The 27,324-nt window shown below is 37.5% G+C and overlaps 1 protein-coding gene across 1 annotated transcript; it reads right to left on the minus strand.

The window, feature by feature from the left end:
- Positions 1 to 137: 137 nt before the first annotated feature.
- cavin1b (caveolae associated protein 1b) lies at positions 138 to 27,324 on the minus strand. The gene is made up of 2 exons (XM_073831077.1): positions 26,542 to 27,324; positions 138 to 2,724 (listed from the first exon to the last, which is right to left on the minus strand). Exons 1-2 carry the CDS (start codon positions 27,043 to 27,045, stop codon positions 1,867 to 1,869), a joined length of 1,362 nt encoding a protein of 453 aa, XP_073687178.1. The 5' UTR covers positions 27,046 to 27,324; the 3' UTR covers positions 138 to 1,866.

Genomic DNA, 27,324 nt, shown 5'->3' on the forward strand with positions numbered 1-27,324 from the left:
TAAAATAACATTTTGCAGATTCTGAGAGGGGGGTGTAAACTTTTACCTCAACTGAAAATACTTGCTGTATTTGTAAAAATGCCGTACAAAACAACAGTAAATCAGTTAACAGTTAATAAGAAACAACACTCATGGAGTGTGAAGCATGATTTCTTTTATTAACACATTAGTGGTTAAGACGTGTGACATTACAAGAGAGTATTCATATGCATCATCAGCTACACAAGCAAAAATAAACAAAAAACTAAGATGATTAAAGCAGAGTAAAAGGTTTGCAAGATACACAATTGCTGAAATGATACTATCTGAGCATTGAAGAGAATTAAGTTAAATCTGAGAAATGATTGTGCTCTAAGTAATAGCAGTGATTCATTATCATATATGTTTAATTTAAGATCAGAGCTGTTGATGGCATTAAGCTGTAGCTTTTGCAGCTCATACCAATTTGGCTTATTATAACTTTTGTGCTCTTAGATCAATAAATGAGGCTAAGAGTTCATCACTCATTGGCCTATTACAACATTACCACACATGTCCACCAGGGGACGTGCAAATGTTACACAAACAGTAGTTTTAGTTGGGTAAAGAGCACTGGTGTCTGTTGAGCAAGCCTGCAGTGCTATTCTGAAACCAAATTGTCAATATGTTCCAGTAAACTTACATACAAAAACATATATTCACATAATCATTTTTGATGTTTAAGTGTGGTTTCATATTCTTCTTTTATACTATTTACTATTTGTGTAATTTGTCACATTGAAACCAAAAAAAAAATCAGTGTGCAACAGTTTTGACTATGACAGCATGTTGTAAGGAAATGTAACATTATTTATTAAACTCTAAGATATATAAAAGATATATATATATAATATATAAAAATGAGCACTTAGAAGCAATACTTCAGGTTTTCTTGTCTTGGTTTGTTCCTCCACCTTCTATGAAAGGTGAAGAACTGTCTGTAGCTTTACATATGAAACTAGAACATGAAGGAAACTAATTGGTCTCACTTTACATTAAATGGCCTTAATCTCTATGAAACATATTTATCATATTTATTTATTTTGTAGTTACACTGTTAACAGTAACCCAGCCATTACTCCTCAACCTAATTACACCTCAAACTCTTGAACAGTAAATGTGGGAATGTGGTTAAACAGTAAATTCATAGTCTTAATGTTAGTACATAATAGTTAAGGCCATTAAATTACAAAGTGTGACCAAATAATCTTCTAGAACAAAAGAACTACCTCTCCAACAAGTCTGTTACTCATTTGATCAAACCATCTGTCTGTTATCTGTTTCATATAGTTGCAATTTTCTGATCATCCTGTCCATCTAGCACAAAAATGTTCCCAGATACCATGTTGCATCTTATTGGTTGGCACGCCTAGTCCCCACCCTAACTCAAGGAACTAATTTACTTGGACAAGTACAGTAAATCTCTCACTCGCATATATGTTAGTTGAATGGAGTCACCTTATATTTGAAACATTCTGCTGCTAGAAAAGATGCTAATACACACATGCAAACAGACACATTCACATTCTCCTGCAGAATCCAATATCTGGACTAGCAGTACAGCACACATGCTCAGGGCGCTTAAACACTAGAAGTTATGCTATATCAGAGAACACTGCAAATATTTTAATGAGGATGGTGGAAGAAAACAATCAGGGTTTGGTAAAACTGACGCTCTGTTAAGCGACCAAAACCTCTTTAGGTATCAGTTCATTGATCAGAATCTCAGAGAGATACGTTTTCAGAAATCAAATTTGATATCAAACTGAGCCGTCTATACCGTCCTACCAAACAAAAGTTCTGTTAAAGCTCCTCTAATGTGTAAGCGCCCAAACACACATACAAATTCTAATCACTATCTCTTTCATGGTCTTCGACCAACACCAGCTCTTCTCCTCTCTCGAGTAGCACTCTCATCTCAGGACTATCTTCTGTCTCGTCGTCTTCATCCACCATCTCGCCACCTTCCATCTCCATCTCCTCATCTTCTCCTCCCTCCATCACTGCATTCTCAACCTCGTCTGCGTCCCCGCTGACCTCCACCATCTCGGTTCCCTGGATCTCCATTTCTCCTTCACGGATCTTCTTCACATGGAAGGTGAACGGTGGAACCTTGTAGACAGCCGTTTTGGAGCGAGCGTAGATGGTGTGGTCAGGAGTGAAAGACTTCACCACCTTCTTCTGCGAGGACTTGATCTTCTCTTTGCGCTCGGGATTCACAGACATCCGATTGCCGAGCTTGCCCATCTTTTTCTCTATGTTGTGACGTGTTTTCTCCAGGTTCTCTCTGGTCTTCTGTTTGGTCTTCTCAAGATTCTCCTTGGTCTTCTGCCTGGTTTTTTCCAAGTTCTCTTTGGTCTTCATGCGAGTTTTCTCCAGGTTCTCTTTGGTCTTCTGTTTGGTCTTCTCCAAATTATCCTTGGTCTTTTGCTTGGTTTTCTCCATTTTTTCCTTGGAGAAAGCGGTTTTGATGTTCTGGACGCGTTGCAGGCTGCTTCGTTTGATGCGCTCTGCTCGAGACTCCTCAATGGTCTCCTCAAACTCAACCTCCTCTTCATCAGAGGACAGGTCCAGATGGACTTTCTCTTTGTCCTCTCCTCCTTCCTCTGCAGCCACTTTGGGTTCACCTTCAGCGTCTCCTTCCACAGGCTCTGGAAACTTCATAGACTTGGCCACACTGACTTTCGAAGGTATTTTCACTTCATCCTGCAGAGAGACACCAAAATAATAATGTAATTCACAGCGATTAAGCTAAGCAGATACACATTGCTCAAAACATTTGTAAATTGACTTTCTATCTTGATCTAGATACAAAAATGAAGAAAAAAGTGGTGGGTCATTTGCTTATTGTATCATGCTGCTACCATTATGCAAGAACCACTAATACTTTCTGCTGAAAATGTCATCTATTTTGTCCACGGTTGTATCTCTCTCCTCAAGGAAATGAGAAATTAATAAGCCTTCTTTTGCCAAAAGCATGTAACAGATCTCCAAAACCAAGCACTGCCAAAACAATCAATGTCCTGTCTTTATTTATCCCATTTAATGGCCCTATTGTTCAGTTTCCGTGCTAACATTAATGGTGACCTTACACACATTCACAAAAGCACTCCCACGCACATGCTGAATTCACAACACAACCATTATTAGACACAGTATTTGATTTCGCTGGGGTCACTAATATGATTTTATGATGTTTGTAGGCTGACTACAAACATTTCAAACATTTTATTATGCACTTGTACGGTTTGTATTAATTAAAAGGTCTAAACCTTTTGTAACCATTACTATTTGTAATGTCAAACAAGCATGTGCATATGCCTTAAATGAATTTTAACAGAGGTTGACACATGGAGAACATGCACGACTCACAGCTAGAGCTGTTCCTCTTATGTTCCTCAGCAGAGATTTTGTTTTCTTTCTTTTGTTGTTCTTCCATTCTTTCATCGCCCTTCCCTTCCCTTCCGACCTGTCTCCAACCCACCCTCCTGCCCGACCCTAATTCCCAGCATTCCACCCTGCGAAGCCCCTCGTTCCCAAGCACACTCTTTTTCTTACAGCACAATGCTCTGACTTGTTTGTAAAGGAGACATATTTTCCGTCAATGTGATACATTGAGTCATCCCATTTTCTAAATGTCTCTGCCAACATTCCCTGGCCAAACTAACAAATATAAGGATGTCTTTTCATGTTGTTTGATTTATTCTTTCCTCTGCATCGAGCTGGAACAAATGATCAACACAGGGAAGCCAACAAACAAGCAAACAAAGTGTCGGTAAGCTTTTTGTGCTGTAAGGGTCTTTGCTGCTGCTGGAGGTGTTTGTATTTGAATAAATTATATACCTCCAAACGCACATAAAACAGACATATACTGAGACACAGTGTCTTCATTCATGTAACTTGTTTGTACTACATGGGCACAGATGTATTTTGTAAAATTATGCCATAATATTTGGGTTGCTTCATAAGATGATGTATGTGTCAAACAGAGAGGGAAGTATAAGCCAATTAATAAGACCAACAAGAGCTTTGTCAATGTCAAAGTTAGAATATTTGCACCCAAATGGACTTGTGACTGCTCCCTCTACATGTGCGGTCACATTAGCGGAAAAAAAAAGCCAACTGTCCGTTGCCAAAAGTGTGGCGATGTGTGGCGGTCGGAGAAGTCACGTCAAACCAAGCATCTTGGTTTTTAGCTTTTATGAATCTTTCATGACCAACTTGAACATGAGCAATCTGCCTGCAACTCTTTTGCCTTTTCACAAACTTATGATTGCTCAGATTTCACCCACAAAATTTTGCCAGGGACAATAACCCCTTATAGCACACGTACATCTCGGAGACGTCTATTTGACGCATGCATTTACATCTACAAGACATCTGCAAGACATAGTTTGCTCATCTGCAATATTTCTATTGGACGTTTCATATCAGATGTCAAATAGACGTCTATTAGATGTCTTTAAGATGTCTTTAAAACATTGATTTAGAATGTATGTAAAACTGACATCTTACAGACGCTTTCCAGATCAAGAGATTTTTAACGGACATCTTGCAGACGTACATGTGCTGGTTAGGTATGTTTTGAAGCATGGTAGCTGGTTTAAGCTGGTCCTTAGTTGGTCCAGAGCTGTTTATAAGCTGGTAATGAGCTGGTCATGTGCTGGACCAACTCATAACCAGCTAAGGACCAGCTTAAACCAGCTGCCATGCTTCAAAACATCTAACCAGCATACACTCTTAAAAATAAAGGTGTTTCACAATGCCATAGAAGAACATTCCCTGATAAAACACATACATCACAGAGACGTCTATTTGACGTCTGCATTTACATCTGGAAGACGTTTTTTTTAGAGTGTTTGCTCATCTGCAATAGTCTATAGGACATTTCTTTTTAGATGTCAATTAGATGTTGATTATATGTCTTTAAGATGTTTATGATTTAGAATATATGTAAAACTGACATCTTCCAGACGTCTGTCAGACGTTTGTACACAGCAGATGCTTTCCAGATCAAGAGATCTTTAACAGACATCTTGCAGATGTACATGTGTTATCTGGGACTGTGTCAAACTATTTATCTAGTCTAAGTAAACCCTGTTGAAAGGACCAGCATATGCTGGTTAGGTATGTTTTTAAGCATGGCAGCTGGTTTAAGCTGGTCCTAGTTGGTCCAGGGCTATTTATAAGCTGGTAATGAGCTGGTCATGTGCTGGACCAGCTCATAACCAGCTTATAACTATCTCAGGACCAACTAAGCTGCCATGCTTCAAAACATACCTAACCAGCATACACTATAGCACAATAAAGGTGCTTCACAATGTCATAGAAGAACCTTCCCTGATAGAACACGTACATCACAGAGATGTCTATTTGACATCTGTATTTACATTTGGAAGATATATTTGTGTTTGCTCATCTGCAATACGTCTATTGGACGTTTCTTTTTAGATGTCAGTTAGATGTTGATTAGATGTCTTTAAGATTATTTAGAATGTATGTAAATCTACACCTTACAGGCATCTGTCAGATGTTTGTATATAGCAGATGCTTTTCAGATCAAGCGATCTTTAACAGACATCTTTTTAACATCTATGTGTGCTATCTAGTTTTTTGTTTTTTTTTGCCTGAAAAATGTCCATAAAGTACCTTTAACATCTGAAGAACCTAAAGAAGGTAAGAAAGTGATGATTCTTTAAAGAACCTTTGACTGAATGGTTCTTTGTGAAACCAAAAATTGTTCTCCTATGGCATCACTGTGAAGAACCTTTTAAAGCAACCTGTGTGTAGCTGGTCTTTTCAACAGGGAAGACTTTTTTGTTTATTTGTCAGCTTTTCACATGTAAATAAAACATTGGAGATCTGACAGTAGAGAGGTCATGTTGCAGGCTTTTTTCAAATCCATGTTCCTACAAGCACAATAGCTTCTTATGTTATGACAAACAATGTACTCCCCTTATACATTTTAAGGTAATGAACTAAGGGAATGGTATTTAGATACATTCATTTACACAAGTATGAACTTGTGTAATAGTATGCAATAAAAGTGTTATTTCAAAGTCAGACTATGATGAAGTTCAAAATATTAGAAGGGCATCTAATCTGAGGCACTAAAGACCCAAAGGTCAGAAGGTCACTGATTTTAAGTAAACAACATTCTCTCAAAGCAGTTGTAATGGAGGAACAGTAAGATGGAAAACATGTTAGAGGAAGTCAGGCAGTCACCTTGGTGAGCCCACATCCCAAAGTGCCTCTCTCAAGTTAATGTTGCATTGTTCTATCGAGCAGAGAGGAAGGGAAACACGCACTCCACCGTTAGAAACTGTTGGAAAATGTGAGTAAATGTGTGTATGAGGGGAACGATAAGAGCGAGGGAGTTACATTTCACATTCCCATGAAAAAAAAATCTCTTTGAACTTGTTCCCTTTTGAAAGGTTAGATCCTCTCAAACCATGAGACAGAAATCCCTTTATATTTTTATTATTATGCACTGAACAGTCCATATTTAGTCTATCCGTGTAAAATGCATGACGCATTTGCTGTTTGCACTATGGATCAGAGGAAGGCTGGTTTCTTCTTCTATTATATAGGAGAGAAATGAAAATAAACGTCATGTCAAAGTTAGTTTATTGACATGGTCTGTAAAAAGAGCTGCAAATCTGACCACAACGTTTGAAGGACACTCATTTCACATTCAAGGGTACTCCCTTGTGAAATATACTGTTTATAAAAGAGCACTTATTATGGAAAAATATACTCTAAGTATATACTTTAAGTGCATACTAAAGTTTAAACTAAACGTAATATTATTACAATGTATTATAGTTTAAATTTATATAGTAACATTTTACAGTGTTTTTGGCAAAACTTAAAGGAACACTCCACTTTTTTTGGAAATAGGCTCATTCTCCAACTCCCCCCGAGTTAATAAGTTGAGTTTTACCGTTTTGAAATCCATTCAGCCGTTCTCCTGTTCTGCCGATATCACTTTTAGCATATCTTAGCATAGATTATTGAATCCTATTAGACCAATATCATCGCCTTCAAAAATGACCAACGAGTTTCGATATTTGTCCTATTTAAAACTTGACTCTTCTGTAGTTATATCATGTACTAATACCGGCGGAAAATGTAAAGCTGCGATTTTCTAGGCCGGTAAGATTAGGAACTACACTTCCATTCCAGCGTAATAGTAAAGGAAGTTTGCTGCCGTAATATGGCCGAAGCAGGTGCAGTAATATCACGCAGCTCATGTGCAAAATGCTAACCTAGCTGTGAACTAATTTCAGGCACTGTGATATTACTACTTAATTTAATGATATTAGTCAATTTCATTAAATTCAAATTTAAATAAATGAATAAATAAGGTTTCCAGTGATGTATGGTTTGTTAGCATATACCATATTTGGCTGAGATACAAATCTGAAATCTGAGGGTGCAAAAAACTCAAAATATTGAGAAAATCACCTTTAAAGTTGTCCAAATGAAGTTCTTAGCAATGCATATTACTAATTAAAAATTAAGTCCTAATGATTTTTGGCATGAAAGAAAAATCGATAATTTTGACACATACCATGTATTGTTGGCTATGGTTTTGTGGTCCAAGGTCACATTATCTGCAAGTAAAGTTTTGTTTTTAAATATATACTTCGAAGATTTGAAGTGCACATTCCACACAATTAAGTACACTTCTTTTTCACAAGGGCTGTTGTGTGCCTAGCAATGTGAAACAATAAAAAAGCACAACGATGCACAATATAATTAAATCTAAAACAAAGCTGTCCTTTCATAATCCAGAAATAGATCAGTGATTACTACCAGATACAATTATGTCATTGTTGAAAGCACATGTCCTGTATCATTTAAGCTAGCTCTGTGGTTCAAAAACATTTGAGAGAAGAGAAGAGAAGAGAAGAGAAGAGAAGAGAAGAGAAGAGAAGAGAAGAGAAGAGAAGAGAAGAGAAGAGAAGAGAAGAGAAGAGAAGAGAAGAGAAGAGAAGAGAAGAAGAGAAGAGAAGAGAAGAGAAGAGAAGAGAAGAGAAGAGAAGAGAAGAGAATTACCAAGTAATCCCACCATCCAATTCCAGCTGCTTTCACCCATCACACGCACACACACACACACAACACAGTGGTCTTGGAAACAAGTAACATGCAGTATATCTGAGTCAGTGCAGCAACAACTTTCATATGGATTCCTCTTTTCTTTCATTGTGTTGCTGACTCATCGTGGTCTAGGAAGAAAAATGGTGTCATGCAATGGCTTTCCCACTTTTTCTTCTTAAACACAAGGTGTTCTGCACGTACACACGTAAGTACATAAGAGTCACTTAGAGAGCTGAGACCACATCACAGACTGCTTGACTTTTCCATGAGCCAACCACAGAAGCACGGAGGGCCGTGGGCTACAGAGATTGACATAATATATGAACAGAAGAGTTGTTTGTGTATCTCTGCAACAGCTAATGTCCGTTTGTGTGTGTGTTTGTCACAGTGTGTAAACAAACTGATACAACAAGAGCTCTTTTGACTGTGTGTGTGTGTGTGTGTGTGTGTGTGTGTGTGTGTGTGTGTGTGTGTGTGTGTCACATGGTGTGAGGTTTGGTTAACTGTCTCTCTATCTGTCTGTCTATCTGTCTCTCTCTCTCCTGTGTTTCCAAGTAGGTTTGTCATATGCTGATATCAGCTGGCTTCAACCCCAGTTGGTCAGCAAAAAAGTATTTTCTTTTATACTTTAATTTATCCGTCCTTCCTTTTACAGACAGTGCCTGTCATTTTTTTAGATAAATTTGTGTTTTCCTCACATACCACAACTTTATATTTCCACAAATGAGATGAAAAAATGAAAATGACATAAAATGCTTCATTATGGTTCACCAAAAATGAAAATTTGGTCATTATTTATTTGGCTACATGTCTTTCCAAACCCTCATTTGCTGGAAAACAAATTTGTTTAAGAACATGGTTCTCAAATTCACTTTAGAGTTAGTAAACCAATTATTCTTAAGGTTCAGATTACTGACTCATCCTGTGGATCCAGTAGATTTAGAATATAGCACAGAAGCCACATGGATTGCATTTACACTCTTAAAAATAAAAGATCCAAATGAGGGGTTTAACATTGATCCTATAGAAGAACCATTTTGGGTTCCCAAAAGAACTTTTCAGTGAAAGGACATTTTAATCAACTTTAGTGCAATAGAAAGGTTCCATAGTTGGTAGTATGGTACTTGTTTTCTTTCAATGATGAATAGTCTTTGCATGGCAAAGACCTAAATAAAGTTTTAGTCAAAAAGCCATACAGATTTAAAAGAACATAATGATTGCATTTAATGACAGAATTCTCATTTTGGGGGGAACCGATCCTCATTAGAACAAAAAAGTAAGCTGAAAATCTTTTCCACATGTCAGCAGACTGATAAATGAAAACACTCTCTGTGTGGATGGCGAAATATTTCCACTGCCTCACAGAAGCCTCTCTTTTCAGTCACATGTGAAGAGTTCTTTCACATCAGCCTGCCGGGTCTCCATGGCAATGAGGGATTCCCTACCAAAACACCCCTCCGCCCCACCTTTCCATTCGAGCCAACCACCACACCCACAAACTCCAGAGCAGGGTCAGAGCAGAGGGAAAATGAGTGGGTGTGGGGTTTTCCCAAGAATATAGCGCTGGATGTGTGAGGGAATCCTCCGGACATGTTACATAACTTCGTCATGGCAGGAAATGGAAACGTGGAACTCCAGGATAGGGAGTACGTGTGGAATGTGTATGTGGAGCACAAGCGGCTTTGGTAAGATTCCGTTTCACACAAATCAAGAAACTTAAGCTCACACTAAAAGTGGCATTTTAGATCAAATAAACATTTAATTATTATTCCCCTTCATCAGAGCTTACAAGTATCATTCAGGCTATTAATTTAGGAAGTTTCCAGTAATCCCGAAGACCTGATTAGTAGGTTTAGGGGTTTATTTAGGGTTGGAGCTAGGATTTTTTTAACCACCCTTCTCTCCTAATGGACTCTTTTCACTTTCTGTGATTACATGTTACTACAGTTATTAACATTTTAAATCTAGCAAAGTTTTTATACTTTTTTTAATGTAAAAAACAAAGTAATGTACCTTGGCATTAGATTACAGAAAACGAAGTGAAGTGAAGTGTGGCCAAATAAAGTGACCCATAATCCATACTTGGAATTTGTGCTCTGTATTTAACCCATCCAAGTGCACACACACAGTAGTGAACACACACCCAGAGCACTGGTTAATGCTGCTGCATGGGTGTTTCAGTAAAAAAAAGTAATGGCAAATTTGAGATGGCAAATATATAATCAATCTGTGTGTGTGTGTGTGTGTGTGTGTGTGTGTGTGTGTGTGTGTGTGTGTGTGTGTGTGTGTGTGTGTGTACCTGGTATTCATCACGTTGTGGGGACCAAATGTCCCCACAAGGATAGTAATACCAGTAGATTTTGACCTTGTGGGGACATTTCTTAGGTCCCCATGAGGAAACAGGCTTATAAATCATGCACAATGAGTTTTTTTGAGTAAGTAAAAGTGTGCACAATCTCCTGTGAGGGCTAGGTTTAGGTGTAGGGTAGGTGTAGGGCAATAGAAAGTACGGTTTGTACAGTATAAAAACCATTACGCCTATGGAAAGTCCCTATAAAACATGTAAACCCAACATGTGTGTGTGTGTGTGTGTGTGTGTGTGTGTGTGTGTGTGTGTGTGTGTGTGTGTGTGTGTGTGTGTGTGTGTGCTCGTGTGTATGAGCGTGTGTGCTCATATATATGAGCTATTTTACATGAGTAGACATGAAATATGGCTGTATATCAGCACTGCTGTGATTCGTCCATAGGCCGTAGGTAATCACAGTGTGCTGATATACTGCCATATCTCATGTCTACGAGTGTGATATTTCATTTATACAACAGTTTGCCAGCACGAGTGTGTAAATACATAAGAATCAACAGCGGAGTGTCTCTAAAAACCCTCTTTTGTACAGAACTACTTCCTTCTGCCACAGATTCAAACCTCATTTTAACAATTGAACAGCTAAGCCTAAGCCTCCATTACTAATTCCAAAATGTCACTTTAGAGCTAGTAACGAAGGAATGTTCAATGGCTTCATTGAAAACTTATTGTATTACTGTATTAAACATGAGAAAGAGATGGACTGAGCGATCGTGATTACCTGCATCTGATACAGCATTTATTCTTCAGCTTAAAAGAAATAGTTTGAATATATCTGCTGAGAAAAGCGTCATCTTTGTCGTAACGTTAATATCCTTAATATCATTTGTTAAGGATGATTTTTGATAACAGCACTGCTCAGTGTATTTGTTAGATGCGTCAAGCTGTTGTTGAAACTAAAATAACTTTATTTTTCAGTGTAAAAGTCCTCGTAAAAGTCTCTTGTCGCCATCTAAAGGCAGAACAATGTAACTGAAATCACCATCATGAACTCATGCATTGTTTCTCAATACTAAACATTTTTATATACTGCTATCATTTATATAAAATATTATTTATTAAATAATAATATTTAGTAAACAACAACAGCCATTATAAAAGTTGCTAGGCAATTCAGTCAAACGTACAAGACAGCGGTCTGTTAAACAGCATTGAATTTACATAAACATGATGAGATTTTGCCAAAACTATTTCTCTGGAACAAATAATAGTTTAATGAGACCAAAGACTGCCTGTTAGATTTATGCAAACGAATGATATCTCATGTTTAACCATCATAGAGACATCAGAGTCTTTGGTTTCACTAAACTATTATTTGTTCCAGAGCAAGTAGTTTTGGCAAAATCTTATCATGTTTATGTAAATTCATTGCTGTATATAGCTGACTGTGTACATGTGACTGAATTGCCTCAACTTTAATGATGGGTGTTGTTGTTGTTTAATTAATATTATTTTTCATATAATATTTCATATAAATAATAGTAGTATTTATTAACAGTGTTAAGTATTGAGAAACAGTGCGTGTGTTCGAAATGGTGATTTTAGTTTCATTAGCTATGTTTCCATCCAAAAAATGCGAATTTAACTTATGCGCAAAACTGGAACATCGCATAAAACATTTGCGCATAAAGCAGCGTTTCCATCCAACAAGACAAAGAGAACAAAATCATCACTTGCTGACAAACTTCCTCTAAATTTCACTAAGAAAACTAGGATAAGTCACCGAAAATAATCATTTTCATATAAATATAATTAATGGAAGGGATTGTAGTAGGGATGTGACAGTAAGGAAATTATCCCACCGGTTAATTGACGTGGCAACACAGACAATACCGGTATCACCGAGGGGGGTAGTTCGTTAAAGTTTTCCCATGTTCCCACGCTTTTCTTCGTTTTTAAAATAGCTTGTAAATGCCCGTGCAGGAGCATTTTACTTTTACTTTCGAATTAGCTGCAATTCGGCGTCAAATGATTGAATGGACGACAACAAAAGAGTAGGCCTACGACAAACTCACTTAGGCTCAATCCCAATTCTACCCCTTACCCCTACACTTAGCCCTACCCCTCCGTTTGGCGCGTTCACGTGAAGGGGTAGGGGTGTCTCATTTCTCTTTTGGTTGGAGGGGTAGGGGTAAGGGGAAGGGCCAGATAGCCCTCCAAATGAAGATTTTTCAGGACCGCACTTCAAACGAAGGGCTAAGAGAAATTTCCAACATGGCTGCTCACTCGAGCAAGCAGACTCGTAAATATAAGTAATTTTTGCCTTTAATAAGGATTTTCATGACAATGTTTCATTATATGTATATTACCTTCAATCTTGTGTTTGTGTTTATGGTGTTGTTTTGTAAATAAACGTTTGCAAAAAAATCGCTAAAGTTTGCTAGCAGATAGCACTGATTGCACGATATTACAAAATATATTTTTATGTCATATACACTTGACTGCATGTTAGAAACATGAAAGACCAGTGGCACGGCAATTTGCAACGGTGGTGTAGTGGAGGGTGAACGCAGGTATACGGTGTATCCACACTTCCACTTTTTAAATCCCCTCTGATGCGCATTATTCAGTGTCCGGCATTCGCCAAAATCATGGCAGTCCACCACATCCAGTCATGTGAATAAATGTAAATATTCGCTCAAAACACCCAATAAAGGCAGTCAGGACCGTGGAGCCGGCTTGCTTTGAAATGTATTTAATGATTGCGCCTATTGCACCTGCGCCCGCTCACCGCACCAGTAATTTAAATCAGTACATAATAATAAAAACGATACCTTACAAATAAAAAGAAGCTGATTTTTACGATCAGAAATTTCTTAAACAAGTGAACCCCTGTAAACATTTTAGTCCAAGGATCCAGAAAACGAACGCGTTCAAATAGAAAGTTGAAAACGAAATTCACAAATGAAGCATATATACTTCTCCAGGCACCACTACACTGATTAGCAATTTGCCGCGCATGTGATAATGCGTTATTTGTTTTGCTTACGGCCACATGTGAATGAACGGTGCGTACACCGTACATTTGTACTTTTTGCAACGTGACAACATTTTGACATCTTGGAATGAGTGATAAACATCTGCGCATGTACTCTGACGTAACATTAGGAACTAGCGACAACGTATGATGACGTATCACAGTGTTGTAGTGGTGTCCCATTTCTTAGGGGAAATATTTTAGCCCTTCCCCTTTACACTTTGTTTCAAGGGACAAGGGGAAGGGGCGAGGGGTAGGCGAAGGGGTAGAAAATAGAATTGGGATTGGGCCTTAGTCTATATTAAACACAGAATTATTAATTTATTAACAAAAATAAAATAACTGTTAAGTAACTTACAGAAAGTGTAATTATTAAAAAAAAACAGGCCTACTGAAAATCAGCAAACACGGTTTTTAATACGCATGGAGGAATTTATTCAGTAAAAGTGTAGTTTATAAGCATTTTTCCTTATCGGATAAAAAGTTTATCCTACTCAGTTGTGTGCATAAGTTTTTTATGCACATTTTCAGAATTTATGAGCATTTTGATTTTTTATGCGATATTCCAAAATGCGCATAAAAATAGGTGGATGAAAACGCAGCTATTGTTCCGCCATTACATGGTGACAAGAGACAAAGTTTTTACGAGTCAGCAGTAAAGACTGTTATACTAAAAAAATAAACACTATTTTAAACAGAAGTTATTTTTTTAACAGCTTGATGCAGCTAATCAACAATGCACAATGCGCTTGTCATCAGAAATCAGCCTTAGATGAAAGGATATTAACGTTACGACAAAGATAGCGCTTTCCTCAGAAGACATTCAATCTAATGTTTTACTGGTATGAGAGTGAGCTGAAGAATGAATGCTGTATCAGATGCAAGTAATCACACTCGCCCAGTCAATCTCTCTCTCTTATAATACTCTACATGATACAGTGAGCTTTTACTACAGTAATACAAAAAGCTTTTAATGAAGCATCTCAATGTTCCTTCACTACTAGTTCTAAAGTGATGTTTTGGAATTAGTAACGGAGGCTTGGGCTCAGCTGTTAAACTATCAACTTTAGATTTGAATTTGTAGCAGAAGGAAGTTGTTCTGCAAAAAAAGAGGGCTTTTAAAGACTGTTTTGTTTATATATTTATGCACTCATCCCATCGAACTGTTGTATAAACTCAATATCACATGAGTAGACGTGAGATATGGCTGTATATCGGTATGCTGTAATTACCTATGGCCGAGTCACAGCTGTGCCAATATACAGCCATATCTCACATCTACTTGTGCAATATTGCTCATGTACATACATACATATATATATATATATATATATATAATATATATATATATATATATATATATATATATATATATATATATATAGTTCCTGTACTTGCTTTGCAGCACCGTAGCAGATCTATCCCGCCAAGACCAAATACACTAACATTGTCATATCTATTACCATGCTAAAATCTTCAGAGAGTTGTCATGATATAAATGCTTTATTTTATATTTGCTGTAGTTTCCATTCACCACTATAGAAGTTTGCCAAACAGTGATGACATCAGCTTCTGAAAACCCCGGAAATGTGAAAAGCGTCTCTATAAAGGAGTAGCCAAATTGGAAAAGAAATGGTTTCAATCCTGGATGCACTGACAAGAAAGCTGGGAAAGAGAAAAAAATTGGGAAGGCAAATTGGAAAAGAAATGCTTTCACTCCTGGATGCATTGACAAGCATGCTGGGAAAGAGGAAAATAGCACCACCTACCAAACTGGCTGACTGAAAGAAGTTAGAAATTCAACTTGAACATTTAGTACTCACACAAACTAGGAATGCAGTCATGGAACTGCGGCCCTGAAACCATAGCCTCTGCTACCAGAGGATAAAAGCTTGAGATTTTAATAAACAGAGCATTAATGTACAATGGTGTGGATACTATAGTCATTATAGTTAGCATTCTCATTCTTTGTATGAACAGTCCTTTAATGTGCCATCATAGGCATATGTGATCCCATCGGTATTCAGAGTCTGAACTATCCATTCTTTTATACTGATAATCCTCCCTTATTATATTAATGGAGGAATAAGGGGAGAGAAATGGGAAAATATTTGTGTGGACAGACTCTAGGGAAAAGAGTCTTTTCAGCTGTTCTATGGCTGAGTTATTTTTTCTACTTTAATGATTCAAAGGGAAAGGAGAGAGAGAAAGAGAGACACACAGAGAGAGATTTGACTATATAAAGTGATGGTATGCTAGCTTTCCCTGCAGGGAATATTGTTTGATGAATCAGAGGCTGTTGTTGAGGTAGAGAGAGCTGTTCAACTGTTACAACACCAAATTAAACTGTTTGATGGCATAAACACTGGGTGTTTCCATGGCAACCACACAACAATACCCTCATGCGACTGTCGAGACAACTGTGGCAACTGTGTCTTAGCAATTGCGGCTGTCCTTGAAGATTCACGTCCATGTGGAGTTCAGTATAAACTTCAGAAAATCAGTCATGCTATAAAATGGCAGATCTGGCCGAATTCCACTGGAACACGCTGCTCTTAGAAAGTGAACATTGGCAGCATCTGGAACTCACAAAGCAATTCTTTATTTCCATATTCATCAACAACAGACTGTTCAAAAATGTTTCTTAAATGTTTGGGTCAGGGATAGCATGGATAGCAACTCGAGCGTTCATTGCCATTTGAGTTTTATAACCAAAGTAGGCGGTTTCCAGTCTGTGGCGAGCTGAAACCCTGTTCTTATACTGTCGTTTTCCTATATGCAGTACAGTAAAGAATATTTAGCTTGTTATTCAGAACATGTAGCTGCCATCGGCCTGTACTGCCCACTGATTTAGAGCGCTGCCCGGCACCACAATCATGGTTGCCATGGTGCTGCTGAGTTACTCTTTCCAATAACAATGGAGGAGAGAGGTTTGTGTTTACACAGAGATTTATGACTGTGTGGAACATCAGCACATCCTCTCTGTACAGCCGTAGTAATGTACCAAATCCTCCCTGCAGCAAAAAAGACTGATTCAGACTTCTGTTTCTTGTTATCCCAACTAGTTTTTTTTTTTACTTTGCATCAAATGCTGAACATCTACTCAATCAATGAATTCCTGAATACAAAAGCTTTGAAATTTCAAATACAAACGGTTTGGCAAACAATATAATACATCTGATCATAAATGTTTCTTTGTTCAAAAATAGGAAATGGCAAATGGTTTACAGCTGTGAGATGCAAAGTGTATATATCGACATATATACAATATATCAACATACTATATAAACATTGCAAAGATCTGACATGTTTGGGAGTGACTTTTTAGGGGATTCACTCCCGCATTTAAATGTGTTTTTTGATTCCACAAACCTTGCAGTGTATGTGTATTTCAGTCCAAAAATGCTCAGGGATCAATCTTTCATCTTTCTCTTTTATGGTTCTGTTACCATTTATACAAACAGGATAGTTTATTGTACAACAAAGGAGAATGCTGCCTCTTTGTAGGCCCACTGTGACCATCATTCATCTTAGAAACTAACCACTGGTGGGAGTAACTACTAAACCTAACGGTTCCAAAAAGGGTTTTTTCACAGCTGTGTCATTAAATAACCATTTGGGTTCCCTGAAGAACCTTTCATGGAGCAGTCAAAATAACTATTTTTTTAGTGTGAAAAACGTTTGTTAACCTAAAGAGCCTTTTCTACGTTAAAGAACCTTTTGTGAGATGAAAAGATTTCATAGATGTTCTTTATGGGATAACAGATGCCTTTATTTTTAAGAATGTACCTTAATGCTTTTAGAATCTGCAAAATGTTAAACAACAAAAATGCTATTGTTTATTTAGTACTGACCTGAATAAGATATTTCAGATAAAAGATGTTATAGTCCACAAGAAAAAATAATAGTTGGATTTATAAAAATGACCCCCTTGGTTCTTAATACAGTGTTGTTACCTGAATGATCCACAGCTGTGTTTTTTTGTTTAGTGATAGTTGTTCATGAGTCACTTGTTTGTCCTGAACAGTTAAACTGCCTGCTGTTCCTTAGAAAAATCCTTCAGGTCCCACAAATTCTTTTGTTTTCCAGCATTTTTGTGTATTTGAACCCTTTCCAACAACAATGACTTTGAGATCCATCTTTTCACACTGAGGACAACTGAGGGACTCATATGCAACTATTACAGAAGGTTCAAATGCTCATTGATGCACCAAAAGGATCCAAACCATGCATTACTAGCTGGGGTGTGAAAACTTTTGGAATTTAATCATAAGGGTACAATAACTTATTTTGTCTTCTGGGAAACATGTACAGTAACTATACTCTGTTAGCCTCTGAAAGGCAGTACTCAATTAAAAAATATGATATTTAGGCAAAATAAGAAAAATGTACAAATCTCCATTCTAGGCAAGAACACAGTATTAAGAATCAAGGGGATGTAAACTTTTGAACAGGGTCATTTTTATAAATTCAACTAATATTTTCTCTTATGGACTAAATGTAAACATCTTTTATGTGAAATATCTTATTCAGGTCAGTACTAAATAAACAATAACATGCATTTTGCATGATCCCTCTTATTTTGGTAAAATAATGAACATTTTGCCGATTCTGAAAGGGGGTGTAAAATTTTAAACTTAACTGTAGCAACGTTACTAAAGCTACTAAATGTATTTTTTGGTACAGTAACAGCATTTTAGTTTTTTTAAGTCTATTGGTAATATAATATTTAAACTATAACACATTTTCATTTACAATTGCCATTGATATGCAATAAGGCGTCAGAAATCATTACATTCAGTTATAGTATATTTTAAGTACATTTTTCTGTAAAAAGTACTCTTTTTAAAAGTATGCTAAAATGTACTTCTTAAAGGTTTGTAGCTGGTTATTTGCAGTGTAGTAAACTAAGTGAGCTGAACTGTAGTTGAACTAATAAAACTAGCTTGTAGCTCAAAAGTTTAAAAAAAGTTTACCCAACACTGAACAAAAGAGAACCTTGAGAAGAAGGAGAAGAGAAAAGATGGAGGGTAGGCAATCAAGAGCAAACAAGATAAAGTCTCTGCCAAACTGAGCCAAAGTCCTGCTGCTATGCCTCATGCCCGCCTGAAGATTAACTGCACAGAAACAACTCAAAAAGACACACAGCACTGGGCCATGCCAGCAGTGGATATAGCCATCCATTCTGCTGTTGCCTTCGGCTGGACATGAGGCTTTCTGAGCGTCTGCTCCAGATCAATTACAGAGAATAACCCAGCCTCGTCCATGAGCCCACTCCCCTCATAATCAAACAACTATGCAGCAGATCCTATTTATAGCAACCACTAGTGCCTTTCCTTCCCTTCTCACAGATGTGTGTGCATGCTAGCTGTGTTTTAGAAGCCCAGATGGCTTTCTATTCTCATGACTTCACCCTGCACGTTTCTTACTGTCTGTTTCACACACTTTTCCTCTAATTCTCTTCTCTTCCTGGTCTGATGTGCTGCTTCTCTCTCTTTGGTCAAAGGAGAAAGCCCCTGCCTGGCTGAAATTGCTTCTAAAGTGACAGAAGACAAATAGGCTTTTCTAAATGACGTAGACAACGGGAGTATTTCTGTAACTTTGCCATATATGGTCTACCAGTGTTAGAGCCAGATAAAGTACATTAGTTATGGACTTACTTCACTGGGTGATTGGTGTTAATTATGTAAGTTACATGACACAGAAAAGCATTCCGGTCTCTGAAAGGTGGATAAGATCCAATTTTTTCCTTTTAATTTCAGGCTGTGTTTCTCACAGATCTTTGCTTGTTTGAAATATCAAGTTGCTGTGATACCAAAATAGCAAAAAAATACACATCCAGGTTCAGAATTTCTGAATAGAATAAAAACAAAATGTGTTTGAGCTCAGATTAAAGGTTATAGAGCTCATAGCATGGGTACTTCAACAGAGCCAGTCTTTTGAATATTGGCAAAACAAACTGTCTATATTAAAAACAATATTTATGAAGAATCTCCCACTTAGACAGGACGAGATTGAAATTAACCAACCAGTTCAGTGGATGTACTGTAGTCAAGTCAAGTCACCTTTATTTATATAGCGCCTTTTACAATACAGATTGTGTCAAAGCAACTGCACAGTATTTAAACAGCACCATAGTGTGTAAGTAACGCATTATTGTAACAATCAATTTTCAGTTAAAGGCAGTTCATCAATGAAGGGTGTACTGTACCGTATATGACTGAAATTGTATCCAACCCTTAAAGCAAAGTGGGAAGGTGTACTGAAAGATCTATTTTATGCACTGCCTGCCTTAAGCAAAACTCTTGAATATGTTTTTTTAAGAATGCAGTGCCACAAATAAAAGATTTATTGACACAATAAGCCATTTCTACAGGCATTTAAAGCATCAGGCAGCATGACCGGAGGCTTGAAGCCAAACCAGGACTCTTTTGTACATTCAGTACAGTGCGATCTGACCACTGAGCTGCCAATGGGACCATTATCTGGCCCTGATTTTAATAGACTACAAACTTGTAAACATATCCCCTTGTATTAATAAAAACCTGTGTCTCCCTTGTTTTGTCCAACATGCCAACTGTGTTGAGTGTTTACATTTTTGGCCATTATGTGACCCTGGACCACAAAATCAAAAAAAAAAAAAAAAAAAAAAATTCTAAATACTGAGAAAATCACCTTTTACAAATCACAAATTAAGTTTTTAGCAATGCATATTACTACTCAAAACTTAAGTTTTGATATATTTACAGTAGGAAATTTACAAACTATCTTGGCATATCTGCATTGGCCTATATATAGCAAAAGTTTGGGGTTAGCAAGATTTTTTTTATATAATTCTAAATTCAATTCTTTAATTTAGTGAAGGATGAGGTAAAACATAAAACTGCAGTAATGGCTGTTGAAAATAACACTTGAAAAAATATAATAAAATAGAAAATCCTTCTTTTAAATTGTTATAGTATATACACAATATCATTAAAATTATTCTGGCTCTTCTTTTTATATAAAAAATTATTTAAATGTTTTGTTATATTTTTATGTTAGGCTATTTGTTTTATTTTTATGTTTAATATAAAGCAAATTAGCTTGCATACCTCATTATTTAGACCTTTCTTTAAAGGCAAAACACACTCCTCACATAACAGCTATCTGAATGTGTTCAAGAGTTTGAGTTGAAGTTCAGGCCAATAAGCCATCAGGATTTTGGAGGCAGGGAGTATCAGGGTGTGAAAGGTACTGGCAGGCTTATAAATGCGTGATATACTGGGAGGGTGAAACAGAGTGGTTGCAAAATGGGATGAGAAGCAAAAGAGCTAGATGGAGACAGGGGAGTGAGGATGCCTGAAGTATGAATCAGCACGGTAAATATGAGCTCCACTTTGTTAAGACACCACACCCTACCACACAACCCTCCTCTCCCATTCCCTTCCCTGCTTTTCACTGAATAGAAGAGGAATAATAACTGGAGTACACCTCTATATCCATGCCCAGAGGGCCCAAGAAGCAAAAATAAATGCTATTAAAATGCTTTAGATGTTTTGTAGTCAAGGATTTAAAACATTCCATAGTTTTTTTTTTCCATTTTAGTGCAGGGAATAAACCTTTAAATACAATGCAGTTTAAATAAATAGTTTTTATAATAAATAGTTTTTTCCTGCATTAGAAACAGAAACAGACAAAAAAACATATTCTCGCATGTGATGATGACTTGATGACTCAGTCTTATCAGTGGCCTAATAAAAGCGTCTCTATGTTATGTGGGTCACCTCATAGCAGCTGACATGTTACAAACCAAATAATTACTTTTTCTCTGTAACATCTATTGTCATTGGATGCTTTTGCACACAGAAAAAAGATCATATCTGACTGCAAAAAGAACATTTCTACAATACGAGGTCTTTAGGTCTTCCCAAATATTACGTTTTATTAAAAAAAAAAACAGTCCTGTTAAATTAGGTTTCGAAATGGATGTCCTAATAAGTAAAGCTGCAAATAATAAACTGTAAAGTTACAATATCTAAAATATCATGGCAACTTAAAGGGGTCCTATTATGCTTTTTCACTTTTTGAATTTTAGCCAGTGTGTGGTGTGTATGTGTGGGCATCTACAAAAGTTACAAATCTCAAAGTCCACTCCAAAGGGAGAAATTCAAAACGTTGGCGGGTGGGGAGGGACGAGGTGGGGGATTCGCCTAACTTTAAGCGATGTAGCATTGACAGCTGCTTTTGGGATGCTTCAGCAAGCCGCAGGGTGGCTCATATAAACGCAAGCATTGACTAAAGTGTCCGCAAACTGCGCCGGTAGCCGTGCCGTTGACGTGTGCGGTATAGAGGTTCGAAACACATGTGGAGCCACTCTAGTCTAGCATTGACTAGAGTGACGATTATCGGTGGCTGCGTCAGAGCCACGCCGTAGACGTGTGCAGTATGTGGTAAGAGATTTATTCATCATACAGTGTAGATAGCTTCACTAGCCTTATGCTGGAGCTGGTTTTGGACATGTAAATAATTAAATAAATTAGCACAATAATGATAATATCATGTATCGGCGATCTCGCAGGCTGACGATAGGACCAACACTACAGTAGCGTATTATTTACTCACCCTCCATGCATGCTAGGTGTATATGACTTCCTTCTTTCAGACGAATACAATCGGAGTTATATTAAAAATAATCCTGGCTCCCAAGCTTTAGAACAGCATAGACTAAACAGCATAGACAAGTGTTTCTCTCCATCAGTCTAAAACAAGTCGATTCATAATAAAAAAGTGCCTCACATGGTTCTGGGGTCAGTAAAAGCCTCCTTTAGCAATCCAGTGTGTTTTTTTAAGAAAAATATCCATATTTAAAATGTAAGAATCACTTTAATCTAGTTTGCAATAACAGTTGTACACAAAACTTGCTGCTTTGGGAAGGGGCGTGGCAGGACTGAAACGCTGTCTAAGCTGTTCGCCAATTGCAACGCAGTGGGACTGCTAACCAATCACAACACATTTTGTTTATCGGAAGGCGGACCTTCATCAAACCTGGAACTAATCGAGGCATTTGTGCCAGCATGGGGAGAAAGCTATTGTAATAATGTAAATTATGTGAAAAATAATGCATTTTTCGCACCACCAACCATGAGAGCATGTTCTAGTGCACCCCTAAAACAAAATAAAGACTTTGTAAAAGAGCATAATAGGACCCCTTTAATGCAAGACATTTTCACTTTTAAAATACATCATGCACATCTATAATGTTTAAGTGGTATCAACTGATCTGAAAAACCTTTTGTCCCACTCAAATAAATATCAAACACATAATGAAAAGAGAGAATGAAGGTGATAAAATTATGTCAAAAGCATGTTCGCACGAGAAGCAGAGCAGAGAGCCAGTTGTAGCAGCAGCAGATGACAGGATGAATGTTTATGATGATATAGAGGGGTCAGGAAGGCAAAGAGTCAGCAGTACTAACTGGTAACACCCCCGGGCAGCTAGATTCTGGTAATAGGCCAACAATTACGATTCCTATCAGCTTAAAAAGGGAAAAGACCAAAATCTCCAAAAACAAATTGTCGCATTTGTTTTTTATTCAACCTAGCAATAAAGTGTGATAACAGCATTACAAATATGTAATATTGACTGTCCCCTCTTTAATACTGTCTCTGCTGTAGTCAAACCACATTGCACTATGATCTTCCAGTAGCTTGTCAAGTAACTTCCATACTACTTGATAGTCCCTGCTGTATGAAAACTGTTATTCTTTTCACTCAGAACTGAACAGCTCAGTGGGGTGAGAAGACAGGCGTCTTCTTTGGGCGGGGACACAAAAAATCCCCTAAACACTTTCTAACTCATGACCTTGGAGTGTCTGTTAGACACATATTTCACAAATTATGAAACATGGAACGTTGGCCTACTGTGCTGAAAGAGACAAATGATTAGAACGCTCTTTGTCCTATAAAACATTTCGACACCAAGCATGCAAATCAGACGTGTATGTAATTATCAAATGGTTAGATTTGCATGCCATTGGTGAAAAGACATGGCTCTGATGAGCTCAGTACTTATGTGCATATGATATGTATTAGGCCTGAAACATATGCTATGCAAGTGCACGAATGTAAAAACGTCTACATTAAGTACTATAGCTTAATTTCATTTAGCCAGAGCACAATTCACACAAGCATTCACAAATGATACAGAGTGTGCTATTATCATAAACTATTTTCGAAAATCATTTTTCCAAATCAACTTCAAAGAATTTGCAGTGATGACTGTGGTTTTGCTTTACTTGCGCTTACACCACAAAGAGTACAGCCAACGATCAACTAGCATCTGAGTGAATAAATGCACCTGAATAAACGATAATAACTCTCCATACCAACAGGTGGCAGTATTCAGTATTAATTATTCAAAAAGAGAAACCCAGAAGAGCTAGGACTTTAAATATGAAAATGCCTTCTTGTATTCGTCAATTTTGTTTTGTTGTAGTGCATTGATTCGCCAAGTACAACACCAAATCAGAATGATCTCTCTCACCAATGGGCTTCGCTGCCAATTCAACATGCCCAATCAGCCAAAAAATCAACCGACAGAGCTTAGACAAATGCCAATGGTCCAGAACACATTGCACTGCAAAACTAGGCCGACAAACGATCACAATGTCACAACATTTCCCTACCGTCACAGTCTTTAGAACTTTTGTTACGGTCCAAGAACTAGTCACATGGTTTGCCAAAGTTTTGCAAGATTCAGAATTTCGTTTTAACTTGGTTTCTTTGGTGAAAGTAAATGAGATATCCTCTATCAGAAATATAGATTTTGAATTATGTCTGTGCAATAATCTTTACTCATTCATTTTGGACAAACAGAATTTGGTCAGCACAAAGGCTACACATACTTAGTGATATATTTTCTGTGTTTGTTATTCAACCGTAATATTACTGTACTAGCCTACTCAACTTTAAAATCAAAACCACCAATGGTTGTTTGCCAGTCAGACAGTTTCTTCCTTTCAAACTGGGCAGTTCTCAGCCAAACAAACACAAACACAACTGATGGTGAAGTCAAAAGTCTGGCAACTCAAATGCAAGAATGAACATTGTTTATTGGGATGCTTGCAATGCATCAACCAAGTTTTCGCATCTGTATTAGCACATTTGACAATGTTTATCACGTTGAATTACCCAATATATAAAAATATACGAAGGAATACGTAAAATTGAATGAATGAAAAGAGTGGAATTTGATCCTCTTAAACTTGCAAAATAATAACAGGGTGGAATTCTGACAGACCCTCCCTTTCTGATGAGTGAAAGAAGGATGTTCGGAAGAGCAATTAGTGAATTGTGTGTGCGTGGGGCGGGCAGCACCAGCCTCTTCTGACTCACTGTGTGGAAACTCTGAATGTTCTTGCGCCACTGTGCAAAGCTGCAAGCTATTACACATTGCATTATACAGCCAAAAAAAAAAAAAACACTCTCTAACTACAGACAGACTGTCTGAGTAACTCTCTGACTATTTTTGCATGAAGCTACCCTTTTTCTTGCTTTTCCCACTCCCCTCTACTCTGTTCATGTTCTTCCATTCCCTCTTTCCCTAACAAACCACTCCCACCCTTTTAAAATAGTCTCTGGATTTTGCTTGTGGTATTTTCCATCTCTGAGAAAAAGAAAGAAACCTTCTCTACATTAATCCAGCATGACTGCTATGTTGGAGAGAAGATACATGTAAAAACATGTCAGTGTTCGTTTATTCTGCGACCATCAAACAAAATCCTGCTTCTTAACTCAGCAGGTAGCCTATTAGTAACATATAGTGTATGCAGACATAAAAACGTGCATTAGTACGCACCAGAAAAGCTTTAGATTATTATTTAAAAAGTATTTGTTCACTTAAGTAACATCTTTAAATGTTTACATGTTGCATTGAATAATACAATGTCATGTGTACAAGCTTCTTCTCAAAACTCTTTTCTTTATCATTTTTGATCAATGGCTTTTAGTCATCTGGGGCTCAATGTGCCAATATGAGGGAACTTTCCGTAGTTTTTTTTTTTTTACCCATATTTTGAATTACGCATTGCATTTTGTCGTGTTTTAGGGTTGAAGGAAATGTCTGTAAACTTATGCATGATATTTTAAACTCAAACTCTTTTTGTTAAATGTTGCACTTGAAAAGTGTGCTTTGATATTTTGTTAATTTGTGTTCATTTAGATATTTTAATTATTTAGATAAGAAAACACTTTTTAGGGCCAGTGTACAGACAATTTAATAAAAATAAAGGCACTTTAAAAGGTTCTTCACAGCGATGCCATAGAAGACCCATTTTTGGTTCCACAAAGAAGCATTCAGTCAAAGGTTCTTTAAAGAACCATCTGTTTCTTACCTTTTTATAATCTGAAGAACCTTCTTTAGTCACAGAGAACCTTTTGTGAAACAAAAAGGTTCTTTAGATGTTAAAGGTTCTTTATGGAACCATTTAGACAAAAAAAAGGTTCTTCTAAGACATTGTGAAGCACCTTTATTTTTAAGAGAGCATACTTATATTTATTATTGGTAAAATTTTGGAAGACTTTTGTAGATGTGATTTTTTCCAAGGCCACACCCTACCAACTATGACTGTGACATGCGATGCACCCTGCATATTTTATATTGCACTCATTGTGTACAAATGTATAATGCAAACCATATTTACAAAACACATTTGTGATGTCTTTTACTAAATATCTTTGTAATTTATGAAAGCAAAGAAAAATGTTCAATATCTCAAATGCTTCTTCTAGACGAAAATTACAATAAATGGAGAGCAAATGGAAACTTTTTCCTGAGAAAAAGGTCTAGAAATCTTGCATCTAATCTTGGGTTTGAGAAGATATCTCAACATGTGCTCCGATTTGCCAAGAAACTGAAATCTGCAGTTAAACGTCATTGTAAAGTAAGAGATTTCAATATGAATGTTCCTCATCAAAATCTGAGCTAGTCTATCCACTGTAGATTCATTTTTTAGGTCTCTTACTGCATGTCAACTTTGGCTCAGAGTAACATCCGAGACTCTAAGCAATCCTAACTGTTCTTTGTGTGCGAACTGCTCACCTGGTAGATCATGACTTTGAAGTTTCTTCTCTTCAGAAGTTCATTCTCGTTGCTCTCCAGGCGTTTGATCTGCCCGGCTTGTTTTTCCAGGTTCCCCCGCACCGTCTTCACATTCACACTGACTTTGCGCACCTTCTCCAGCATCTTATTGACCGTGTTGGCTGTGGTGGTGTGGCTCTTGGACAGTTTGGTGAGTTCACCCTGGATGCCCGTTACTGATCTCTCCATCTCCCGTTGACGGACTTCCAGCCCGGCCTGCGTCTGCTGGATCTGGTCCACGGCTCCGATGATTTTGTCCAGAAGTGCCAGGACCATGACTCCATTCATCTCACCTTTCTCTCCCTCAGCTGCCTGTTCTTTCTCTTCAGCAGCTTTGTTCTCAGCGGTGGCCTCATCTTCATCATCAGAGGCTGGGAGGTTGATTTCATCTTCTGAGATCTCGGTAAGAGATTTGTGCGAGTCAGGCACTTCCAGGTGAAGATGGCTGTCTTCAATCACTTCCATGGTAAAAGCTTGAGTATTTGTTAAAAAAGCGTGGAATGTGAAAGGATACAAGCAGTGGAAAGTTCTGTGTCCTTACTCGCCTTACTCTTTCTGCTCTCAGGATTCCCCTCTAGAGTTCACCTAACTGTTCCCTCCTCTGTCACACTCACCACATCTGCTCTCCTCTCTCTCTTTCTCTCTCTGAGTGTGTTTGGGATCTGGCCAGAGCAGCAAAGGCTGGCAAGCAGGCTGTGGACGGTCTGTACTGCATGAGCGTTGGGTCGTGAATGCCACACTTTC

Source organism: Garra rufa, chromosome 24, assembly GCF_049309525.1.
Source record: "Garra rufa chromosome 24, GarRuf1.0, whole genome shotgun sequence".
NCBI lineage: Eukaryota > Metazoa > Chordata > Actinopteri > Cypriniformes > Cyprinidae > Garra > Garra rufa.

What these genes read in the sequence shown, in the direction of transcription:
- cavin1b (XM_073831077.1), bottom strand. Translation starts at nt 27,045, where the DNA reads ATGGAAGTGATTGAAGACAGCCATCTTCACCTGGAAGTGCCTGACTCG. An exon ending in TCAAAGTCATGATCTACCAG is followed by an intron (nt 2,725 to 26,541) that starts GTGAGCAGTTCG and finishes GTCTCTCTGCAG; the next exon opens with GATGAAGTGAAAATACCTTC.